Consider the following 18,112-nt stretch of genomic DNA (forward strand, 5'->3'; position numbering starts at 1 on the left):
TAACACCATAAAGTTGACCCTTCTTGCTTCTTTCCTAAAGGTTGACTGTGATGTTTTGGATCTAGAGTCACATGTCCTCGTCTTTTATTTTATGCTTTGATTTATTTAACTTTAAACTAATTATAATTTTCCATCTGATTGTGTTTTAAGGTGTTTTAATGTGTTTCTTCAGCTCACATACAAAACTTTGGGTTCCTCTGTGAATGAAAGGTGCAATACAAATACAGTTACCTATCTTTTTGTTTTGCTGCACCAATGTAAAAAAAAAAAAAAAAGTATAGATTGTAAAACTTAAATTGTTTGTTCAGGAGCTTTGTTTTTGAGACAGTTAAGTGGAGAGAAATCAAAATTGTGTTTTCTTTAACTGGCTCTTGTCTAAAAGGAACTTCAGGCTTAACAAACAATAACAGCAAATGTTTTTGTTTTGAAATAATAACCTCTAAAATGACATCTCATCCTCAGAACACACAAAAAACATTGCTTCTGTGGAGGAAATGAGAAATAAATATTACAGTTCAGTAAAACCACAATCTCCTGTTGGGATCCAAACAAGATGTTAACAATTATTGTGTTTACAAAAAATAAAATATCTGAAGAACAGCCTGTTTTAAGCACAGTAACCAAAACCGGGAACAACAACAGTGACACAGGACATCAAGCCACAGAAATGATCTCCAGGCATTGATGTTACAGAAAATCAGAAAGGAAACACTGGACCCCCGGACAAAAAAAGAAAAACATTACAGTACGGGAGCATGAACACAGAGGCCCTCAGAGGCAAGTGAGGTCTGTCCAAATAGTTTTTACAAACAGGTGAAAAAAGGTTTAATCTTTCTAAGTTCCTGATATTTTATTTTATTTTATTTTATTTTTTTTGTTTTTGGGGAGGTCAGGATCATTTGTTTTGTTTGTACTTGTAATAGGCTACTACTTTCGGCTGCAATTTTCTTCCAGGTGAGTTTGACAAATGATCCTAAAAAAAAAATGAAAAAAAAAACACCAATCACCTGCCAAAACATTATTTTCAAACAGTTTTCACATATGAAATAAAAAAGTAAGTCAGAAAAGTGATCGTGGCAAAACTTCATCTAGAAAATAGATTTAAAGATTTTTTTTTTCTCCTCAGTTGCCTCTCGGGGCCTCCGTACATGAAGCACCTGTGATGAGATGACATCTGAGCTGAGGAGACATCAGCTGTGTGTCAAAACAAGTCACTTCTTCCTCTTCGTCTTGAGTTTTAACTCGAGGAGCCCGACTGTCAGAGCGTCTGAGCGGAGCAGGCTGGTCCAGTCAGTTTACATATTTGAGAAAACTTTACAGCAGCCGGCAGCTGTGAGGAGAGTCTCTGCACTGAAACACACAGCGTGACAGTCTGTGGGTGTTTGTCTCTCAGCTGCTGCAGGAAAACTCCCCAAAATGTGACATTTCTTAAACATTACAGACTCCGGTGTTACACTGACAGAACATATGGATTTGCAAACTGGCATGCAACCCAGTAAATGATCATTTCTACTTGAGCAGTCAGCGTTGGTACTTACTGCTGCACAAGGAGACATCTAGTGAGCTCCTTCACTTATTTACACTAAAACTTTTCTTTAAAAGAAGGCTTACATACAGTTTATACAGCAGTTAGGACCTTCATCTGCTGTTTCAAGTGTCCACTTCATGGGACTCGCCATCTTCAGCTCCTAGTTAATTATAGTAACAGAGCATCTGGATTTTGTGATGGTGTATTAGGGCCACTGTAGATAAAAAAATAAAATAAAATAACAGAGGGCAATATTCTGAGAAAAAAAAGTCAGAAATTCTTAGATTAATGTCGCAAATTTGTGTGAAAAAAAATCTGATAAAATAATAATAAATTATAAAATTGCAAATATGTAACCAAAAAAACATATAAATTTCTGGGGAAAAAGTTGAATATCCTCTAGTTTATAAAGCTGCAAATTTGTGAGGAAAAAAAAGTGACTATTCGCTGAGTTTATAAAGTCTTGGAAAATCTGAGTTTTTTTTCTCCAACTTATTTTAAAAATCTAAAGTGGCCCTAATTATGCCGTCATAGGATTGAGAATTATTTAAAGGGACTGTACATTTTGAAATCAAAAATACATCTGTGTGATGAGGTTGATCCAAAGTATAGCAATGTTGCTCTTTAATCCCCAAAAGATGAAAAAAACCCCCACTAATTTTCTGACTTTTTTTCCTTTCAGATATTTGCCACAATGATCTCAGAGAATATCCGACTTTTTTTCTCAGAAATTTGTGATTTTTTTCTCACAAATTTGCGACTTTCTAAACTCAAGGAATACTTTTTCTCGCAAATATGCAACACTAATCTACAAAAATCTGACTTTATTTCTCAGAATATTGTCCTCCGTCCCCCTTTTTTTGTTTTTAAATCTACAGTGGCTCTAATAAACTGTCATAGAATTATAAATTATTTAAAGGGACAGTATATTTTGAAATCTAAAATGTGTTGCAGATATCAGCCATACAGTTGTCTGCCTTCTCTCTAATATAATGATGGCACACGACTTGTGGTGCTCGTGTAAAAATCTCATGCAGGGGCTATATTTGTTAAATTTCTAAGAGTTACACCTAAAAATACTCTAAAAAGACAATTTAAGAGTCGAAAAGCCTACCATTATCTGGATCTTTAAAAAAGTGCATTTCATTTGTGCAAAACCTTTGTTATCTCCACTATATAGTATCAATGAATAATTTATATATTCATGATATATAAATTATGTATGTATGAATGTAAATGAAAAAAAAAGGAAAGTGGCTGAAATGGAAACATAAACAAAACAACATGGAGTGAAGAGTGATCATATATCACATATGTGTTCAAACATTAACAGCTTTCAAGAAAGCTTAACAAGTACATATAAACATAATTTCTTAGAAAAACACGTACGGATTTTAAACAACATTTTAAATACAATGGAACTTTAAATGTGATTATTATTACGCCTGTGGGGGGGAAATTAATGCATTAAATAATTCAATATTTTCCCTACATTTAAACCTTATATCGGGAAACTCTGGGACAAAAGCCCTCATTAGACTTGCGCGCATTATCCAAATCCATCGCTTTAAATTTGCAGAATTCAGCATGTAAAAATAATAATTATTTTTCTAAATAACTGTAACAACTTCCCATTTTTCTCTTATAAGCAATACAATCTCTAGACTCCTTATTTACAGAACGTTAACTGTGCAAACATACAAAGATCCACTTTTAAGTATAATTAGGCTCCTACAGTGACTCTCCATAATAGGTAGTTTTTCTGCATCATCAAGCACTTCTTAACCTCTGACCCTGAATTCCCATAAATGTACTAATAATCCATAATTTGCTGCAGCACCAGAACAATCAGTTTCAGCGCAAAAATTAATTTGAAGTCATTCAAAAACAAAATCACAAACACTGATCGAGACGCAGCTGCAGCACGTTTTATCTCACACAGACAGACACTCCTGGAGGCAGCTGGCCTCTTCACTCTCAGAAAAGAAAGAGGGATTCAGGACAAGATCCCAATTACAACCTGCACACACAAAACTGTCAACATCTTCTCTTTGTGTTTTTGAAGCCACTCAAATCCTCCAAGGCCTTTTTTCTTTCTTCAGTCTCTGTAATCAACACCTCCTCATCAGAACATCGTACCTCAAAAACTCCCCGAAGCTCACACTTCCTGAGATCAATGCGCCTCTTCGTTTAGAGGCTGCGGGCCTGAAACGCCGTCACCGTGAGCCGGTTACAGACACACTTCAGCGACCTGACAGGCAGCCCAGACAAACCCCCCCGACACCCGTTTGACTGCAGCGACTGAGGTGCAAATATTTTTGATTCTCTGCAGAGACGTGATGAAGGACCGAAGCAGGGAGCAGCTGTCTGTTACAGGGTGTCCACAGCCTCCTGCAGGTTCACGTTTACATGTTTTTTTTAATGGCGAATGTTCAAATTTTGCCACAAAATATGTGTACTGGTTTTATATTTCCTAGAAAATGTAACAGACTGAGAAAACAGCCCATTTAACCATTTGAAACATGGAGAAACGTCACTTTTCTTGTGCTGCTTTTGGGCGCCTTTCACAAGTATCTAAACCTTTGAACCCTAAAAAAAATTGTGTAATTTCTTTAAAAAATGTGGGGAAAAAAGGCAATTGGAAACTTGTTAAGAAATGTTCAAAACATTGCAAGAATCAAGTAAATTTAGTAATTTTTTTTTAAAGCTAGGGAAAAAGGTCTATGGAAAAATGAAAACATTAAAAAGAAGAAATCTTTATCTAAAATGTTACAGAATTTTAATTTTCAATCATTTTTTCCAAGTTAATTACTTTTTTTTCTTTTTTACTTTTTGTTTGTTTATTTAGTTTTTTACTCTTTCAGGTAAGTTTCTTGTGCATTTACTAACTAGAAGTTAGAAGATTTGGAAAATTATTTTTAAAGAGCTAGAGAAAATGTCTAGGGAAAAGAAAAAAAAACTAGCGAAAATCTACATTTAAATTATTTTACAAAATTAATTATATTTTAAGCACTCTTTCCAGGTCATTTCCTTGTCTTTCTTTTTCTTTTTCCTTTTTTAGTACTAATTATAAGGTAATTTTCTTGTACTTTTCAATTATTTCTTGTTAATTTCAGAAAATTGAGAAGTGCTCATTGCCTTTGTTTCCCTTATTTTTGAAAGAAGTCAAGCCATTCTGCTCAGTTTTTTACTATGAGGCTTATTTTCTGCAACAATCCAGAATCAAAGGAAAAAATCCCTTTGACTTTCTACAGAGGAAACTAGGGCAATGTTAACGTCCAGACTGGCCAACAAAAAAAAGAGAAATCAAGCCAGGTTTCAGGTTTCAGGTTTCAGAGGGTCAAATGCTCGTGAAACGTGTCTGAGGGTTAAGGTTGCAACATCTCGGTGCCTTATGTGTTTTTTTTTATTTTATTTGTTTGTTTTTGCATTTTTTTGCTGCTGTCCAATCAGAACCTCCCCAGCCTCTTCCACTGTTTGCATTTCATTTTGAAAGTTTCTTTTTAAAAATGTGTTCATGCTCATTAAATGTATATTTTGGGCTCTTCTTGCTTCCCTGCCCACATTCTGCTGCTGTACAGGAAGATCAGTGCCCATTAAGGGTTAAAAACCAGATCTTTTATGTCTTTTACGCATTTGTGTACCCTGCTTTAGTCTGTTAAAATAACCGCTCGCACACAGACCTTAAAATTGTCACTGGAAAAATAAGTCTGGTCGCATTCCAGCGGCCGGGGACGGAGGCTGTGTGGGGAGTGGCAGCGTGTGTGGCGAGGCTGGTAAGGACTCAGGAATGAGGGTTTGGGATGAGAAATCACAGAAAATGGCTGCGTGGAGAGCTTCAGAGATGACACACGCGGCATAAAATGGCTGTTTGGACGTGATGAGTGATGTAGGATGAGTGATGGGAAACATGAGCAAAGAAAAAAATCAAACAAAAAAAAACAATCAATAATTTATTAAACACTTATGATTTATTTTGTATATGAGGTTTCTTTTGCATGAACATTTGATTTGTGTTTAAAAAATAAACTGTTTTTATACATTCAAGTTAAACTAAAATCAAATCCAGTACTCGGTTATTTCTCCACATTTGGATGAAAAAAAAGGGAAAATTTGGTTAAATAAATAAATAAATAACATGACAATTATCTCAAAACAAAAACTCCAGTCGGCTATGACTTAATATGATTCAGTGACTAATATTATTTTCATTTCAAATATAATTGCATAAATATATGCAGCCAGATAAGAGATGATACTGCAACATGTCGCCTCACATTTATTTTTTTGTCTCTGTTGAAACATCAACACTGGATTCCTATTTTTTCTTTCTAGAGTCCATTTTGAGACTTTGTTTGGAGTTTAATATCAGGTAAACTACGAGTGACCGCCCTACACCGGGAGTTTAAACATTTCCAAACTGAAGATTATTCTTTACTGTGTTCAAACAGAGAGCGAGCCGCATCGGTTCCATCTTCAGCATCTTTCTGTTTACAGTTAGCAGAATATTTTGGGGAATCCTGGGTTTAGAGAATGTGAGGGAGGACCAGATAAGGGAAATAAGGTGTTTCCATCAACCTCTTTTTGAGCACATTTCAATTTGTATCTTAAAAAAAACAGTGGAAACTCCAAAAATCTGAAAAAAATTAACATAACGCAAAACAAGTTCAATTGTGTGTTGTTGTTTTCACTTATGCAAATAATTCTCCCGGTTTTAATAATTTTTCTGTGAGAGGAAATAAGAGATAAGTTGCCTTTCATCCACCTCTTTTTGTGTACATTTTCAATTTGCATATACAAAAAAAAACTGAGTGAAAACACCAAAAATGTAAAGAAAATCTTGAAATATTGAAAAAAACCACAAAAATTAAAAAAAAACTCAAATCAAGAATTTGAGGGATGAACAGAAAAGGAAGATGAGGTGACTTAACGTCAACCTCTTTTTATGCGCATTTCTCAATATGTGTATATTTATATAAAACTTATGTAGAAATGCCCCCCAAAAAATGTTGCATTTCAAAATATTGCCAAAAAAACACTTCAGGGAGGTGGAAAATTTGGTTTATCAATAAAATGCAACTAAGTGCACATGACATTTTCTTTTGCAGATTTTCTGAAAATTTGGTTAAAATTTGAACTAAATTTTGATGGAAACCCAACTGAAGACTGGAGGAAAATAACAGAAAGAAAATTTCCTTCGCTTTCTGCTTGAACACACCATCAGAACAACAAGTTTCCGTTGTAAAAAGATGGTGGCTGCACTGTTATTTAAAATACAGCTCAATGTAGTTTTCTATTTCTGTTAGTTTCCAGACCTGACAGACATCTACGCTGCTGCTTTAGGTCTGTATCTGTGGAAGCAGACAGTCTCTGACTCCCCTTTAAAAAACGCTGCTGTTGCCTTTTTTCTCTGCAACTGAACATTGCTCCCTCAAAACAAAACTCTTGTATCTTTATATTTTCTACAAAAGTAGAATTCTTCTAATAGTAAAAAGGACAAATGTAAGAAGAGCTGAAAGAAGTGGGTATATCTAAAAATCCCTGCACAATACTCAACCATAAGCACGTCACCTCCCAAATAAGCAGAACATCAGCCTGAAATGAAGAAAAGGAGCAGATTCCACAAATTATTTTTTAGTTATAGCAGCGTTTTTTCTTGCCGGCAGCATGAGGACTCATTTCTTTTCTAAACTACATCACAATCAAATACTCTTGATCCGGCTCAAAAAGGGACAAAACAAAAAAGATACAAGATGCATAAATGTCTTATTGCTTTAAATATTTGTTCTTCTACTACTCGAGGTCTATGACCTCCTCAAACTCAACAGGAATCTTTAAGGACGGTTTCGTATCGTCGATTTCAACACGTTACTTCTGCTCCCTGCTGAAGCCGCTCAAACACACACTCACCCTGAGTCCAAACACTTAACACATGAACGAAAATTAATAGTGCATTTAAACAGAGACAATACTCAGCAGAGGACAGTCAAAGCATTACAACAGCCAACTTAAAACAGCCATCTCTTCTCCTAAACATTAAATTTAAGTCGCTTGAAATATAAAAGCTACTGCTTTGTTTAAAATTAAAAAGCTACTGCTTTGTTTACAATGGAAAATGACTTATTTAAGCTCGCTGTCAAAATGTTTCTGCTGCCCACTGTCCCTCCTTTCCTCCTCCTGTAGGTAGACTTAATTCAAACACAGTGCAACACTGCTGCCAGCGGTGAACTCTGCAGCACTCCTCACACCTCAGCCAAAGACGACATCATCACAAACTGCACGGCTGCAGAGGAGTTTTTTTGGGAAGGGGGGTTTGAGCAAACATACTCTTTTAGTTTGAAGTCTGTGGATTCATGTGGCATTCTGCTAACATCAATATCAGGCTTCCTTCTTAGTCTCCCAATGAGTATATCAGTGCAGAAGCACAAAATGTGAGAGAAAACAAAAATTCTGGTAGTTGGTAAATTGTTTAAGTAATATAAAAAGTAAAAATTGCAAATACTCTGGTTCTAGCTTCTCATATGTCCAGTCTCTTTGTAAATATATGTGCTCTTTATCGATAATAAGGGACATTTCGAGCCAAGTCTGTATCAACAAATTCGGGTATTATTTAACAAAAGTTCAGGACATTTCCAGCTGTGTTAATAGCAACCTAAGCTGGTATTTCTTTAATGAACATTTGGGACATGTCAGCCGTGTTTGTAGCAACACAAGTCGGTATTTTTTTGGCAAGAGTTTGAGACATTTCAAGCCATGTTTGTAGCCACAGAAGCAGGGTTTTTCCATACTAGAGTTTGGGTAATTTCAGTCGTGTTTGTAGCGACAAAAGCTGAACATGTCCAGCCATCTTTGCAGCTGCAAAAGTGGCTATTTCCAGTCATGTTTGTAGTCACAGAAGCGGGAGTTTTTAACAGAGTTTGGGACATTTACAGCCACGTTTGAAGCTTCAAAAGCGGATATTTCATAACAAGAGTCTGGGACACTTCCAGCCATGTTTGTGGCAACAAAAGCAGTGGTTTTTAAACAACAATTCTGGACATTTCCAGCCACTTTTAGCAACAAAAGTGGGTGGCTGTGACGACAGTTCAGGACAAGCTGAGCTGTGTTTGTAGTGACAAAAGCTGGTATATTTGGACAAGAGTTCAGGACATTTCCAGACATGTCTGTAGCAACCAAACTGTGTATTTTAAGTCAAATTATGTTTTCCCAACCCTTACCAAGTTTTTTTGTGCCCAAACCAAATCCCATAGTTAACCACAGCACTATCGCACCATAAAACTGAAAAGTGACACGTTAAGTTCGAACATATCTCCTACATATTAAACATACAAATTAAACATATCTGCCGTTGGCAGAAATGTATGCCAACATATATTCAGGCAATTTGACTGTTTCTGGAGCCCCCGGTGTCACCACAGTGGCATTTAAATTCACTACGCTAAACTGGAGCTTTAGTATTGATCTTCCATGCCCTGGTATACGTCACTGTCATACATCTTTCCCCTTCTGACCTTTTACCCCTTTGTGCCTCAAAACAGTGGCAGTTCTGCTAATGTACGTAGCGTTCCCCTGATCCCGACTACAAACAGCACTCTATCCTGCCGAGTGTAATCGAGAAGTTGTCACAACGTTCTTGCGACGTGTTTACGCCGACTGCTGATTTATGCTTCAGAGAGCATGCCATGTCCCGCCGGATCGTCTCCAACCTAAACACAACCCTCCAGTGGAGCTGGCTTTGGCCCATGTATGGGGCGAGTGTTTACCCTGCACCCATCAGTCTGACTGGTCCCAGGCAGCGCTGGGTCTGATGTGGGACAGTGGCTGATGGGAGACGAGTACGCTCTTAATCATTCACACGTACGACGGAGGATTCCGGGAACGGATTAAATGGGAGCGCCGTCCACTCAGCGTTATCTCAAGTGCCACTTCTTTGTCTTCGAACGTTTACTTCTGAGCTGTTCTCATGGCCACGGTAAAGGAATAACTGAGGGATGACCACAACTTACCCAACATTCAACTCAACAGTAAAGGTGGATCGACCCTTTACTGCGGGTTCACACTGCAAGCAACGTGACAAAAAAACTCCCAATTTATTTTCTGCAGAGCTGAACAACCTCACAAACTGCACCGATGTGCAGACGACTGAGAATCCTGGCAGTTGAGAAATTCATCGGCTGTCGAAAAAAGGAAATCTGTGTTTTTCTTGATTACCTAAAAATGTCATTTTAGTTCAGAAGCTGCCGAAAGGCCTTGCAAATACAAAACAAACGTGAATCTGATCACAGCCCGAGTTCTTCCCTGTAAGTTATTTGACAGACTTTACATTAACTGTCTTAAACATGCTGGAGAATGAATCGTTTACTACGGTCAGTTAAACTCTAAAATGCTTTTTTTCATAGAAATGAATTCATTAGCAGTTAATCTATTAGACTATTTTAATATTACAAATTTAAAAAAAAAATCTTTAAAAAGTAAGTCAAAACGATTGCAGTTTCTTGCAATATCAGATGAAATTTGTTGATCAATTGGTGCGTAGATAGACAGAAAGTCTAATTTTGATAATAGTATTACTTAATCAGGGTTACCCACACATTTATTTATGGCGGCCCGCCATGATCAAAACGTGTATTTTTGGAGCTGGACCGTTCATTGGGATCACTATTGAAATATATATAGTGGTTGGTTATTTATGTCACCACACTGTCGGAGCACAGCGCGTACTCTGGGCACAAATGGAGCAGCAGAACTCAAATTCTTCCAGAAACACTGTTAATTAGTCATAAGTCATTGATTTAACATAAATGCTGTGAGAATTTGCTAATTTTCTCAGTTTTATCTTGTAAATTAAACCCAAATTAAACCCCTTTATTCAGACAGGACAATTTTAAGACGTCACAAATGACTCTTGTCGTGGACATTTTGTTTTCTTTTTTGGACATTTTATATATTAAAACAATTATATATCCAATCTAATCTAATCTAAATTAGAATATGCTGTCATGGCCAATCTCCTTGCAGTGTGAACAGCAAACAGCTGAACAAATGCCAATGGGCAGCGAGATGAATGTAAAGGTCAGCAGTTGACTCGAATATTATCTGAAATCATCCCTTTGCTCATGTTTACAACCCATACTCATTGATTGCTTCAGTGCAAATAAAACAAACTGAGGACTCAGTATGTGCCTCAATCGACTTGATCTCAAATTCATCCAGACTTCTTCAGCCCCAAACCAAAATACATCAAGTAAATCCTCAGAGCTCTATCAAAAAATAATATATACAACAGTATATGACCCATAATATCAGTATCAAGGGAAGGCCACTTTGCATTTGAACTACTGAGGTCAACACCACCACGTTTTTCACACTACTGTGTGCGTGAATGTGCACAAAATAAACTACTAAACAATCCGAAACAGCCACTTTCACCCTCGGAGCAGAGAACCTCCAAACAACTGACAAATACTTTCTGAAACAGAAACTAGTAAAAAAATCTAACTTTACCACTTCTCACAGCAGCAACATACTGGAAACTAGTCAAAAATTAAACTCTATGACTTTTCAAAGCAACAACTTATTGATATCTGATTGGTGGGCTGATTACGTGCACTTATAAAATCACCATGACGCCACGCTAACAACAACAATCCCTTCTGGGTAGAAAACTTGCAATTGATTTCACTTGCATAGATATGTGAAATGAAAAATGCTTTTTTGCTAGCGTCATGACAAAATGTTTTTTAGCCACCTAAAAAGGCCCACTTAAAAAAATTGGATCTGTTTCAGTGTGCTCTACATTTAGAATATTTTTTCCACTTGACCTTACACACTAACAGATTGTGGCAGCAGTAGACCAGCAACTCCAGTGTTCTGCGAGGTAAAATTACGTATTTTGTCAATGGACTCTGGCAGCTTCAAGCTTCAGTTGACTTACAGCAAGGTAAAGCAGTGAAAATATTCTAAATATAATGTGCACTTAAACTTATATTATGTAGAGGCTTAACACTACATTGATCTAAATCGATATATCGATTTAATGAAGAGCCATTATTATTGATGCAAAAAACATCGCGAAATCTTTAAGATACGCCCCTGTTTCAAAATTCCCACAGTATATCTGCGTCACCCCCTTCCTAAACACTAAAACTGTGCAAGCAGCCAAAAAAAAGGATAATGGGGACATTTACTTATATTTTATAGTTTTATGTCAAAAGTCCTCTGATTTGAAAGAACTCATGGCAGACTTTGTGATAACATCAAATATTGTTGGCGAAAGAATCGATTATATCATGATTTAACCTGTGATTAACATCGCTATTTTTTAGGTGGCTAAAAACTAACCAGTTGAGGCAGAGTTTGCTCAGTGCCGTGTATCTACGTGACGCAGGGATTTTCTACCCAGAAGTTATTGTAAACAAACACTGTGATTCGGTCTCACACCTCACTGCTCAGAAATCAGTCAGTCCTAACTGCTTTGTTGCTTTTCGGAATAATCTGTTAATAAATGTGCCACAGTGCAACTTTGGCGTTTTACAGAGATCTATTGAACACAACAGGAATAGATATGAAGAGCTGTGCTAAAATGAGACAAAGATTACTATGAAATAAGTACAAAATGAATAGAAATTACGGCGCAGTAATTTTTAATATTTATGCTAACTTCAGTCTTTTACAGCGTGACTCCTCCATTTACTTCTGCTTTAGTGGGAATGATGAACATAAAGCTATTTTTATAATGTTAATTCATATTTAGCACATTTTTAATTCAGTTCTTTACACAAAAAATGTTGTTTTTGAATGAATTTCTATGTTGTATGTTATGATATATTTGGTTGCAGCCACCATTGTATCCTCCTAGGCTATTCTGTCAATGTACAATTTAGACAAAATAAGAGGTTACTTTAAAACATGAGATCATGATTGATGAACAAAATCTGAGTGAAATGATGGTAATGACGATGATGTTCACTGTGCAAAGTCCAGAAATGATCTCTCATTTCTCTGAGATGATGACATGAATGAAATGAAAGGCAAGACGGTTCACCTCAAACTTTAAACAATAAATCTCCTCATGCATATTTCCCAAACATAATTTTCGATCACTTTGCCATCTCTTGAGTTGCGAGAACAACCTTGTTATTGTGTTCCCTCGATCAATAAATAATTTAGTAAAATTACACAAAATCAAATATCCAAATATAATACATGATCAGTCCAGGAGCGTTTAACATAATTTAAGTTTCTTTTTGATTTTGTGCATTTTAGAGGCAATTTTGCCTTCTTTTTCTCATTTAAACATTTTTTATGATATTTAATTTATGGTGAAATAACATTTTGAGAAGGCAGTTATTACCTCGAGTTGTCCAGAACGATCTGGTGTCCAGAGTTTTCTGTGACCGAGAACCAGTCGCAATCTTCTCAGTTTTTTTCTTTACAAGTGCTATTTGTCTTTATGGAAAAAGAGTTAGCTGTTGCGTGTGGCGGCTTGTTCCTTCTCAGCCTTCTCTTTGGCCTTTTCCTTCTCGATCAGCTTCTCCTCCTTCTGTAGCATCACCATGATGTCTGCCACCTGAGAGGTGGAGATGTCGATGTCCTCTTTGTCAATCAGTTCCACCACCTGTGTTTATGTAGGACAAAAGGACGTCATTAAAGTCTTTTAAAAACTGTTTTAAAATCTCAAGTATTTCTACACATTGTTTAAAATTCAAGGCTAAATAAGCAAAAGGGCTGTACTGAATTCTTCAAAGCCATCTATTCATCTGTTTAAACCCGATATTTCACATCACAGCAACATGAATCACAACAATTCAAGCAAATTCAGCCAGTCACCATTAATTCAGCAAAACTTTGCGTTTTTGTCCAACAATCATCAACTTCAGCACTGTGTAGAATGGCAGTAATGATGTTGTAGATACTAAATGCTCTAAATAACAGGGTCTGGATCCATGATAGCAAAGCTATTTTTGCAGTTTTCACTTGCCCCTGCAAGTTCATTGCACAAAAAAAAATGCCTGCAAACACTGCAACACGCATCGCAATTTTTCAGAGGATCCACTGTGAAATCATGCATTTCTAAGCTGCAACAATCCCCAAAACAGCCCGCGAAATCCTGGAGGGACTGATTTCTGCACAACTACAAATAGGATTGTTTTCATCTGGTGTGATCCAAACATTAAATTAAAATTTTCTACTTAATTTTATTCCATTGTCTATGGTTGCATATGTTTGTGTATTGGCCAATAAATGTTGATGTATTTACAAATGCTTAGCCTGCAGAAAGATATATACACCTACAAAGTGTTGAAGATTTAATTACACAATGACGCCGAAAGGCTTATTTCTATTGTGATCCTCCGCTAAAAGGGAGACTTAAAACTTAAAAGAATTAGAACAATCACATTAAACATCTAGATATCGATGCTTTTGTCAGCAAAATTACAGCCCAAGAAACGCGCATCTGCAGCAGAATCCAAAACCCTTTTTCTCATTAAAATAAAACTCCGAAAGAGCATTTCATCTGTTGATTGTAGGAAATACAAAACTAAAATACAACATTAATCAGGGGAGTATTCCTCATTTTCTGTCTTCAATGTACCTTGATGACGTCGTCGATGTCGATCTTTCCGTCCTTGTTGTCGTCGAGGGCCTCGGCGATGCTCTGCAGCTTGTGCTCTGGAATGTTCTGGATCTGCCGCATGACGCCGATCAGCTCGTCGATGCTGATGAGGTTCTCCCTGAAGGTGTAGAACAGACTGCATACAGGAAATGGTATGTAACGAAATGAAGGGAAAACGCGGTGGAGAAGACAGTGGTCAACATGCTGCATTTCAAGGTTCCCAGATCACACCAATCAAACTGATTCTCAAGCTTCATTTCTATTCAGGGCCATTAAATTTTCCCTCAAAGTTAAGTCATGCTGAAAATGCTACCTAAAATTAATGGATGTTTTAAATGATTAGTTTTAACAGCTGATAAATACCGAGTTTAAAGCTGCTCTGGGCAACTTTAAGCAACTGAGAAATAGCAGCAAAATAGCCATTTCACACAATTTTTATTTTCCATCACAGTTTTGTTCTGTGGTGGTTAAATCAGGCATCTGTTTTTATTAATACTCAGTAAAGGCCACACAAATTAAACAAAACATTTTGGACTTTCTTAGATCTTTCAAAATCAAGCAGTTTGACTTAAATCTTTATCTGATTTCATTCATTAAGGAACATTAAGTGTTTATTAAAATGGATGCACAGCAACCAGTGGGGAGCACTTTGGTGTCGGGAGCAGAAATGGAAGCTGGTTGATCCTTGTACAGCACAATTTCAGCAGCTGACAGTTGAAAAAAACATGATGCAATGTTAGCATGGAGCAAGCAAGCAAATGGCGGTTTACCACATTTCAGCTTACCTCGAGGCATCGCTATGTTTAGTAAAGAATAATCTGTAAAATTTTGAATAAATTAGGATCTGGTCGTACAGTTGTAAACTAATATCTGGCATGATAACAGTTTATGTTGGGTTTTTCTTTCTGGGAAACCTGTTGTCCCCTGTTTTATCTCCACCACCATTTCACAATGAAAGTAATGATGATGAAGGTGATGATGATGAAGAAGATGATGATAGTGACAGTATAAAAGTCCAGTGCACAGTGAAGTGATCACTGCTTTAAAAGCAAGATATGATAACATTTTAAATTGAAATAACTAATGTTACATGTCAGACAAAATGATGCAACTCAACATCTGCAGAAATTATAAAGCAGCAGCTGCTCCAGCGCAACTAACTATGGTGCTTATGTTCTAAATAAAACAAAAACACTCATGCAAAGCCATTAATATTTTATGGAATATGCTCATTTCTTTTCTTTCTGAGAGTAAAATAAGAGGATTAATAACTTTAAACAGAGCTAGGTTAGCTGTTTTCTTCCTGTTTCCAGTTTTCATCCTGAACTATGAGATAAACAACTCCAGCTTCAAACGTAACACTCAGATGCTCAGGAAAAAAAGCAAACAAACATATTTTCTAAAGGCTAAAATGTAAAGGAAAAAGCGTTTACTAAAGCTTCTGATACTAAGGGAAAACTATGGTTTGAACAAAAGCGAGTCAAAACTTTTGTTACATAATTAATGTGCAGAAGCAAACCAGAACTCTTTACTATTCAGAAACACCACAAACAGCAGCGTAGTGGTTAAAATATAATAATCAGCTCTTACCCAACAGGTGGGGTGGAGCCGCTGTCCATCTGTCCGTCCAGGATGACCTTGTCTTTCTCCAGCTCCACGATGATCTTGTCGATGCGACCGATCATGCGGTTAACTCTCTTGGACAGACGCTGGCTTGCCTTTGACTCCTCTAGCGCCTTTTCTTGGCCGGTTTTAGAAAGTTCCTTCTTTATCTCTTCCAGATCCTGGAAAACATGAAATATTAACACACAATTGAAAGACGCAAAAAACTAACTCACATACCACACAATCATTTAAAGTTTTACAAAAGCCAGGCCAAAAGCACTTTTCAAGCATTGTCTATTTTTGGACATAATAGTCTTTAAACTGGGGTCGAGTATATAGACTAGACTGGCTATATAGACATATAAAGTCTGATCAGATCCTTTATTACGTCTGTGGTCATGCAGGCATTTTTTCTCACAAAACAACACAAAGCGCAGCCGCCGTCAACTCTCTGCTGTCTTCTCTCCATTGTAGTGAGCTTAATGTGTGTTGTAAGAGCTGGGGCTCATTCCCTCCTGCTGCAAAACAGCATACACCATAAACAACAGCTAAACCCAGTATGAGACTGTTTCTTTATGTTTTTGCCAAAGTTAAAAGAACTTGTTTCTTTTCAACTCAGTGTGACAGTCTCTTGCATTTGCTGGCAGCTATGGCGCATGGTGTTTCACCGCCCTGCTCTGAGGAGACAATGACCACATTCACCACGCCACTGCAAATGCAACAAAAGTTCCCCAGAGTCATTTATTAACATAGTGTAATTGGCACATAAGATGCAGCTGTAAAAATACTAGTATTGGATTGGGACTCGGTATTGGCAGATTCTCAATAAATAAATGACTGGAACTAGGGGCAAAAAAGTTGAGTGGGAAATCCCTACTTAAAAAAAAACTTTTATTTGAACAGCGATACATTTTAGCTCTCTGCAATGACTCCAAGTATAAGAGAGGCACCTCGTTGTATTCCTGAACATCATCCTTCAGTTCTTCGAGCTCTTCTTTCTCCAGAGTCAACAGCCTCTTCTGTTCCTTCAGCTTTGAGCACGCATCACTCAACAGGTCGATCTCTTCTTTGGTGATCTCCTCACCCTGGAACACAAACACACGATTGAACAGATTTGCTCCAAAATATCAGAAATACTATCCACTACTAGAATAATCACCTTTGTTACAATGTCCTTTATAAAAAAATATGGTGTGTCCGTTGAAGCAGGCTCATATAAACAGATTTAGCCCTTTAAAATCTGCATCTACATCACTTTTCCTCAGATGCCAAGAATTTGAACCTTTGAACCTTTCTTTCGATAACATGCCAAAACAGACAATGAGCAGCTAGGCAAGAAATGTCCCGCAAATTGCAAAAAATTTGAAAATTATTTTTAAAACAGCTATGGAAAAATGTACACAAAACTATAGTTATAATTGTCAGAATCATATATTTAAAATTATTTTACAGAATTATTATTTTTTATGCAGTTTTATCAGCGATTTCCTTTTGGCTTAATATGATCTAAGAATAGATAAAATGAAATAAATTAGCAAAAACAAAAATTACCTGAAAAAAAAAGCATAATATCTGTAATAACTAAATAATCCTGTAACTTAATTTTAAATGTAGAATTAGAATAATTGTGAATAATTATCTTGAAAATTTTCCATTGTTATTTGATAATTCATTCTTTGTTTTAAAGGATAATTTTCAGGTTATTTTCTTGTCACCAAGTCGTCACTAAGTTTGTGCAATTTGTGGGAAATTTCATGCCAAATTTCTGATTGCCCTTTTCCCATGTTTTTTTTTTTTTAAGAAAACTAATCAATTTGCTCCCATTTCAGAGGTTCAAATGCTCAAAAAGGCATCATAGGAGGCAGTGCATGAAAACTGATATGGATCCAGTTTTCAAAGGGTTAAAGACCACTTTTTAGATACTGAATGATTAACATGTCAGCTCATGTCAGTTCATTTTCTCCCCCCATAATGGATACAAAGTAACAAGTACCACATGTGCATTTAATATAAACCCACATAAGAGACCAACCCAAACACACAAATTGGGTAAAAGAGGGAAGCTCTGGAGGACACTGGGATACTCCCCATAACCCCAAAAACACATTCCCACATGACGGGGAGAACTCTGTGGAGCTACAAAGACTGTTAGTGAGAGAAGGGAAAGGTTTAACTTGGTCAGTGATACTTTCTGTAAGGATTGACAGGGAAAAAGGAAGGAGAAGACGCGGGCCAAACAGAACTTGCATATCATATCTGACTTTTTTTTCAGAGCACCAGATAGCGGGGGTTTCTATAATAGGTGGGAAATACTGGTTAAGTTTGACTGTGACTACCATTGTTTGATTCTGAAAAATAGATGC

The 18,112-nt window shown here is 36.7% G+C and overlaps 1 protein-coding gene across 5 annotated transcripts in view; it reads right to left on the reverse strand.

Moving 5' to 3' along the window:
* Positions 1–5,480: 5,480 nt before the first annotated feature.
* Positions 5,481–18,112, reverse strand: part of letm1 (leucine zipper-EF-hand containing transmembrane protein 1) — a 33,207-nt gene continuing 20,575 nt past the window's right edge. For 3 of the 5 annotated variants that reach the window (XM_042501159.1, XM_042501161.1, XM_042501158.1), the window contains 4 exons: positions 16,700–16,834; positions 15,735–15,928; positions 14,124–14,280; positions 5,481–13,145 (listed from right to left, as the gene is read on the reverse strand). In XM_042501159.1, coding sequence (XP_042357093.1) covers positions 12,993–13,145; positions 14,124–14,280; positions 15,735–15,928; positions 16,700–16,834 — 639 coding nt within the window. In that variant the 3' untranslated portion in view covers positions 5,481–12,992. The remainder of the gene's footprint in view (positions 13,146–14,123; positions 14,281–15,734; positions 15,929–16,699; positions 16,835–18,112) is intronic. The other 2 variants (XM_042501162.1, XM_042501160.1) reach the window with 1 other exon arrangement.

Source organism: Plectropomus leopardus, chromosome 14 (genome assembly GCF_008729295.1).
Source record: "Plectropomus leopardus isolate mb chromosome 14, YSFRI_Pleo_2.0, whole genome shotgun sequence".
Lineage (NCBI taxonomy): Eukaryota > Metazoa > Chordata > Actinopteri > Perciformes > Serranidae > Plectropomus > Plectropomus leopardus.